Source organism: Folsomia candida, unplaced genomic scaffold (genome assembly GCF_002217175.1).
Source record: "Folsomia candida strain VU population unplaced genomic scaffold, ASM221717v1 Fcan01_Sc015, whole genome shotgun sequence".
Lineage (NCBI taxonomy): Eukaryota > Metazoa > Arthropoda > Collembola > Entomobryomorpha > Isotomidae > Folsomia > Folsomia candida.
Genome location: NW_019091207.1, coordinates 3,153,397 through 3,161,106, shown reverse-complemented (window position 1 = coordinate 3,161,106; position 7,710 = coordinate 3,153,397). Strand labels below are relative to the sequence as shown.

Sequence of the window (7,710 nt, the reverse complement as noted above, 5' to 3'; positions counted from 1 at the left end):
CGGAACATACCTTTTGAAAATTAATAATAAAACACCTACGTATGTATTTAATATATTAACGGTAATGCGGGTGACTTGTTTTTTACTTTTAGCAGCGCCTCAACTAAGCAAGCTTTTTTTTAAAGTATTTTATTTCATGGATTTTAAGTGATATATATATAGACGACTTAATATGTGTCATTCGTTTTACCAATTAGTTGATTACTTGAAGAATATTGAGTACAACGAAATTAGTGTAAAAATTAATGTAATATTTTTATCTTGGTTCAATGGATCCACGCAGCCAAGAGGGTACAGTAGGGTGGTCTATTCATATACACCATTTTATACTTTCGTGGCTATGTATTCCATTAATCGTAATTTAAGTGTAACATGTTTAGTACAGGATAAATGTTACGGCCTTTTACATTTGCATCCAAATTTATATTTAACTCTGTCGTTGCTCTGATCATTGTGTGAATGCTTTCATGCTCCCCTAGCCGACAGGTGCATGTTGGAGAAAGCTGGTTTTGTTGATGATATAAATTGTTGGTCAAAGTAGCACGTAATCGTTCGAGCTCCTGTAATGCGTCAGTATCGGCAGGATTGTAAGATGCAGAGGTTAACAATTTTCTAACATCCATTTCAATAATTGCAAGGCCACTAAGAGTTTTCACACGAGAAATCGCAACATATGCCAAACCTTTGGTTTTACATTTTGGACCTAGATAAACTACAGCCTTATCAAGCGTGGCCCCTTGCAGCTTATGCACAGTAAGTGCATAGCTTAATATTAACGGCAACATTCGACGCGTAACTCGTTGTTGCCTGTGGGCATAAAAATCAACAGTTGCAGGCTCTATCCAAGTATCTGTAATTTCGTGGTCAAATTTTACGAGGACACGTTTTGGCAAATCCCCAACATTTATTTGTCGATTCTTATCGATTGTCCATTCAATTTTTTTGATAAATCCTGTAGCTCCATTTACATGACCTTTCAAAGTATCCATATTCCGTCTAAGCATTACTCGGCTTCCTTCTCCCAACTCTATTGAATTCGGAATACCCCCTGTTTGGTCATCTTTTTTTGGTAAATCCCCCAAATAATGTTGGCCTTGCTTCACTCCATCTGCATATGTGTCAAATGCTTTAATTTTAAAAGTAGTTTTACCCTTAGATCGTAATTCTCTTCGTAATTCTGCAGTTCTCTGCATATTGAAATTATTGCACATTTCATTTTCTGGATAAATTCTTACGGCGTCAGCAAAGCTATCCACATTTCCATTTAATCCCTTCTCATCATACATTAGTCGAGTTTGCAATAATTGAAGACTCTGAGCAGATAGTTTTCCAACACGCAATTCAGAACATATTTCTCCAAGAGGATCGCCACCTTGCCTCATGTTAATTGTTAATTCGGAAAATTGGAATTCCCGCCAAAGGTCAATTTCTGCGGAATAACGCTTATTACGTTTAAAAATCCTTGACGCAAGGGGCGGTGGAAGCTGCATTAAATCACCCCACAAGATTCTTTCCGGCAAATGGCTCGCTTCCATCAGTGCCAAATATTTCGCATAACCTCAAATGAATGGCGCGAAAATTTTCGTAAGATACCATTGATATTTCATCAATAAATATCCACTGAACGTTGTGATATAACCTCATAAATTCAGCAAGTTTTCGAGCGTTAAGTTTTTCATATGTTTTGATGAAACCGTGCTGAATTTGGAGACCAAATATTCTATGGCATGTGCTGCCCCCTATGGGGAATGCTGATTTGCCGGTCGGTGCAGCAATGAGTAGTGCATTTTCTGAAAGCGTGTTTTTTATCAAAAGCGAGAGCAATTTCAAGCAATGCGATTTTCCTGTACCAGCGTCTGCTAAAACTAATTGCCGAAAATTGGTTGACGAATTTAAAAGATTAGTACGAACTTTGTTAAATAATTCCTTCTGCTGCGAGTTCAATCCCCTATATAACTCTGCAATCCTTTCAGTGATATTACGATCGGGCGGAATTTGAGGAAAGGCTTCACTTTCGGTTGGCAAGTTATCAGGATTAGGATCCTCAAACGGAGCTTCAAATGGTTGCTCTATATTTACTTCATCATATTCAAGTTCATCGAATTCAATAATACGAAGCATTGCTCGATCAATCTCTTCTGCCAATTCCATTCTGATGACGGGATCGTGAGTATGATTTCGCAAATTTTGTCTCTGTGCTTGAAACAAATCAGACGGAGATATTTCATCGCAAAATGTCTCATTTCTGAATGGCATATAAAGGAGTAAAAGAGAATAAAAGTAAGACTCCTTGTCCGTTATTGGATGAAAATTAGGATGCTTAACAACAGCAGGAACTCTTCTTCGAAATACTTTCCCAATTTCAATCCCATCCGCATTTCTGCATTTATGAGCCAGTCTAGTACCACGAAGTTCATCGGATGGCTGGTCCGGAAATTCAATCAAATCATCATCCTCTATACAAATTGCATTGGTTTTGCGTTCAGGTGCATACCAAGATGCAAATTCAAATAGACACATATTTTCAAAGAATGGGTGGGTTGGACGAGCCATGTACCGGTCGATTATATTAGTACAGAATTGCGGAGAATCCTGTCCTATCGCCTCTTTCCTGACCATTCGTACACGATTTTCCTTTCTGAAAGTTGGCAAAAATACAGAAGCTCTGGAGGAATAACGAAGGAATAAATGGCACATCCGAAATGCAGCTTCCTGTGCACTAATTTCCCGATTTCGCATCAATGTCATTGCGATTTTAAACATCTTTTGCCGGGCGGGAAGACTTGAATTTTGCACCCTACTTATAGTGTCACGAATATTCTGCCTTATTTCAAGTGGTTCTCCCTTCCCCATGTACTTAGTAAGCAATTGCGACTGCTCCAGTAACTGGTTGGATATCCATATTACATTGCAGTAGTGGTAGCAAAATCGGATGATAAAACCCAATCATCTCTTCTCCCACCGCTCGTTTCAGTACAAAGAAGCGACCTTTATTGCGAACAATGTCATCCTCATTCAAAATTTTGGTTTCATCACTCGGAGATTTGGGAAATGCAAAACGACAAGTTGAGTTACCATTTTTAAAACATGTTTTAGAGTGAGCATGTTTCTGATAGCGTAAGACTAAATCTGGATTGGTGGAATTTGTCGTGCAAGCCACGTTCCTCTCAAGCAGTGCAATTCCCTCTGGGGTTTCCCAACTTGGAGCATTTTCCATCCAAAACAAACAATGTGCATGTGGACTGCCACGTGATTGAAATTCAACGCGAATGGAATAATCCACCAACGGCAATCCGAATATGCTTTGTCCATTGGCTTTAATTAGTGCGAGAAATTTGGACAGCCGCATTGAGAAATGTCGAGCCGCAATTATTGGAAAGTCGTTCAGAAGAGTTTTTCTTTCGTCATACGGAATATCCTCTGGCACCACATCAGGAGCGTCGGGACCATACTTCGCTTTCCAAAGTGCATTAATGCAGTCAGATGAATTCATGTCGTCGTAACTAAAAGTGAAGAAGAATGTTGGAACTCCAAGTGATTTAACCATTGCAATTAAATCTCCTGTATATTTTTTCCAGAAAGCCCCTGACCCTCTAATACTATTCATGTATACGTGCGGATCTCGTGCTCCTAAGTTGTCCTCGTCACCTGGTTCATTATGATTGCCCTGTCTAGTTTGGGCACAACAAACTGCAATTTTTTGCTTTGCTCGATACTTATCAGCTTCCGAAAGACCGTAAAATAGAAAGTCCGTATTTCCTGCAAATCGTTTTTCAGATGACATCAACCTTTGTTGAAAATAGTCCAATGGGGTGACAGGAATTTTTCTAAATGCCTTCAAACCCCCTACCCCATATGGAAACAAATTCGGAAAAGCAAGCAAATCAAGACATTGTTCAACGTGTTCGTTAATTGGGCTTCCATTATTTCTGTGAAGATTATGCCCCCCCTCAATAATTTCGTCAACAAATGGCTCAATCACATCATCTCTCTCTATGACACAGTCTGTTTCAAGAACACGATGAAAATGAGGAAGGGATGGAAGAGCAGGTTCAATTTCATCATGATCCATTTCTTCATCTGAGTCAGAGTCGGGAGCAAATTCATTTTGACGTGGAAGTTTGCGAGGTGGAGAATTGCATAGTGCACTTTGCGGAGTAGTTGAAGATTGTGAACTTTCACCTCTTGTTAAATTGAATACAGTGATAGTGAACATCAAATTTAGGTGGTCTGTCGGGTTAATGGATGAGGAAACGCAGTTTCTATTTGCCAGGGTTGAAATCTTTGACGAAGCAAGATCAATGTCAATTTTAAGTACACATGATGTACCCTCTCCTGCTCTTGTCTTTCCGCCGTGCTTGCCTCTACCATGACTATCAAAGTAATACGTAAAGTCGCCATCAACAAAAATGCCCATGGAATAGCATCCTATAGTTAAAATTCCATAAGTGTAACCCAGTCTAATAAATGAGGATATTTGCTCAGGAAGTTTCTGCAAATCGACACCTCGAGCCCGATTTGCATATCCATGTAGTTGGATGGCAGGTGTGGAGTTATTAATGTTAAGACCCACCTGTGCACCTCTAAATGCCATTATATATCCTGCCACTTCATCAGCAGTTAAATAATCGTGATTATGATTTAATTCAGCTTTTACTTTTGTGTAGTAATCATTTCCTCCGATTATGACATCATCAATGCACTGTCGTGTCCATGTCACAGGAGGTTCAATTAAGCAATGCGCAAGAAAACTTGCTACCATCGCGGTGCACTGTTTTCCTCGATTTTCAAGAAATATTTCGTGACCTTGTGAAAATGAACCTTGCAAAACAAATATTCCAGCTCTCAATTCAACATATGCCAAATTTGACCCATCATAAACTTCAGAAGATTGGACTTGTGATTGCTCCAGTGAAATTGATGGAAATTCTTGCAAATTCACTTCATCTTGAATTTTAATATTACTATAAAGAGGATTATGTTGGATTAACCAACTCAGAGCTTCATAGATCTTTGCAGGTCTTATATTTAGAGATGCACTTTTAGTAGTTCTGTCTCCTGTCTCATTCACAACTATGAAATCTGCATTCTCCGAGTTTAGTGGTAATTGTTTTATGACTTCTTGGATCTGTTGAGGAAAATGAACAACTAATCCCTTCATAGCTTTTTGACCTCTTCCCTTGCACAAAAGAAATATTTTCATGAAAACCTTTACTTGTGAGATTAACCTAACTTCTGCTGCAGTGAGACATGATATTTGGAGCGGTACAGGGGATAGTTGCAACGAATTAACCTTTGCCTTTGGTGGCATCTTTCCTTTATCTAAATTCCTTTTACATCTGGCACACACTGTCATTTTGTTTGATGATGGGAATTCGTATTCCTTATCAAATGAATAAAACAAATTCTTTATACTATCCGTAAGTATTAAACTAAACTTAAGATTTGGTGTAGAATATATTAGGAGGTCACAAACTTCGCATGGTGTAGTAAGGAAGTGCCAGATTTCTTTCTTGAATTGTTCAGAAAGAAGCCGTGTCACGTCCTCCTCTCCAGAAGGAATTGGAGACAGAGGCTCCTCAACGTGGGCTGGAGCAGTTTTGCGGCGTCGAGAATTTTTATTAGCATAGTCTTTTTGATTTTTTTCATGCAATTTCCTTTGTTTTCCACTAGTGATCTGCTTCGGCATCATAAAATTACTGAGTGCGTTGTCCAGTGACTCGACCTATAATACATATTGTGATATAAGACTCATATAAAGACCATATATTATATGGTCTCTAATAGAAATAATAAATCATAACAATAATAACAATAATATAATAAGGTGCATACCTCATTTCCAATTGCCCACAGTTGTGATAGAAATTGCCGATCGATAATGTTATTAGATGAATATAGCTTAAGCGATAAACAACCCCACACAGATTTTTCTTGTCTTAAATTAACATTGGTTTTAATGATTGGCTCGAGAGAAGATAAAGCATCGGAAATAGCAGTGAGAGTCGTTCCATTATATTTCGGCTATAAATCAACACATGGTTATGTCATATGCATAATTTTACTCCTTCAGTATTCTCAACAAAAAGAAGCTCACCTCATCAGAGCTTGGAAAACACGATACAAAGTTCCGCAAGAAAGTTCTAAGCTTGAGTTCGTTTATTCCAAATAGGATCTCAGAAATTTTTCCCCATTGTCCATTTGCATATGTTGGGTTAAGTTGTCGTTTGTTGGAGTTGCTATCAAGATGTGGTTGTATCATTGCATACGATGCACCCTTGAATGAAACTGCCTAAATTTTAAAATGAGACGTTGTATTCGTTAAACTCACTTAAAATTAATATATGTACTTACTCTGTTAGTTGGCCCTGGATTTATTTCAATTCCACCGATTAATAATGATACGTAAACGACACAGACCATATAAATCAATAATTTATCTGGTTTCATGGTTTCCGTACTTTGCTTTAATTTAAAGGATCGAAATCCTCCAATTTTACTTCTCCAAGAAATATCTGTATTTTTCATAGCAGTTGGTTTATGCAGAATTAAGATGAATGGAAGGAAGGAAAGAGTGGCCAGTAGCTTTGAAATCATTGTTTTTAGTTACAGTTTCTCCGAAGTATATTTAAAAAATATTGAAACTCTAAACATTTTGACAACCAGTTCAGTTAGGGATTGCCCATTAATGACGTCAAGTTTTAGGTTGGTCGGATGACTGCTATCCCTCCTTATGCAACTAGGGGGGGATAAGGCGTTAGAGCATCAAGTTCAACTTGATGGTTTATTATCAAGTCGTTATTTAATACTAAGTATTTATTGTGTAAACATTTTTGCACACTTCTTCACCATAATCAGAACTTTATTTCCATATCACTATTATATTGGTTGTTAATAGCAACCAGTATTTATGCAATTATTATGAACCATTATAAGCGATACGAATAGTTTCAGATGCTTCCATCAAAACTTTTTCATTTTTGGACCGATCTCAGTCGGATTTGTTCCATTGCACAATATAGTTCCATTGCACAATTTTTTCAAATATCGATTTTAAAGTTTCAAATCCAAATTTGAGAGCGAAGAATAAAACTTTTCTATCGGGCATATTGAAAAACCACATCTCCTAATTCTCCTCTGCACGATTGCTCTTTACACCATTTGCGTAGGATTAACCGTTTAGGCTCTAGCCTCGCTGACAGTTTCAAAGGGTGTATACGAAAGCATACTTAGGCTTCGCCGTAACCATGGTGACGCTTTTTTTGCGGGCACCATTGTTTACTTTTGCCTCACCTAAGAAAAAACAGCATTCTTCGGTGAGGGTGCGACTAAAAACTTTAAAACAAGAGCATTGAGCTAATTTTAAAATTTAATATTTACCAACGTTTGCCTCACCGTGGGCCCAAATTGATTTTGTATTTAAATAATGCTCACGGTGAGGTAAAAGTTGGTAAATAGAAAATTTTAAAATTTGCTCAATGCTCTTGTTTTAAAGTTTTTAGTCGCACCCTCACCGAAGAATGCTGTTTTTTAAATGTAGTTTTATTTTCTGGTTTTTGGGTTGGAATTTTTTTGTTGGTTACCAATAGCAATAAGATAGGTAAGGTGCAATTTTCATATGCGATTAAGCAGCTTAAACGGCTGCAGATACCTCCATCAAAAGTTTCTCATTTTTCAACCGATTTTGCTCGAACGTATCTTAAATGGTGC

At 37.7% G+C, this 7,710-nt stretch overlaps 1 protein-coding gene across 1 annotated transcript; it reads right to left on the bottom strand.

The window, feature by feature from the left end:
• Positions 1–266: 266 nt before the first annotated feature.
• LOC110856388 (ATP-dependent DNA helicase PIF1) lies at positions 267–1,382 on the bottom strand. The gene is made up of 2 exons (XM_022104875.1): positions 408–1,382; positions 267–338 (listed from the first exon to the last, which is right to left on the bottom strand). Exons 1-2 carry the CDS (start codon positions 1,380–1,382, stop codon positions 267–269), a joined length of 1,047 nt encoding a protein of 348 aa, XP_021960567.1.
• Positions 1,383–7,710: the final 6,328 nt, after the last annotated feature.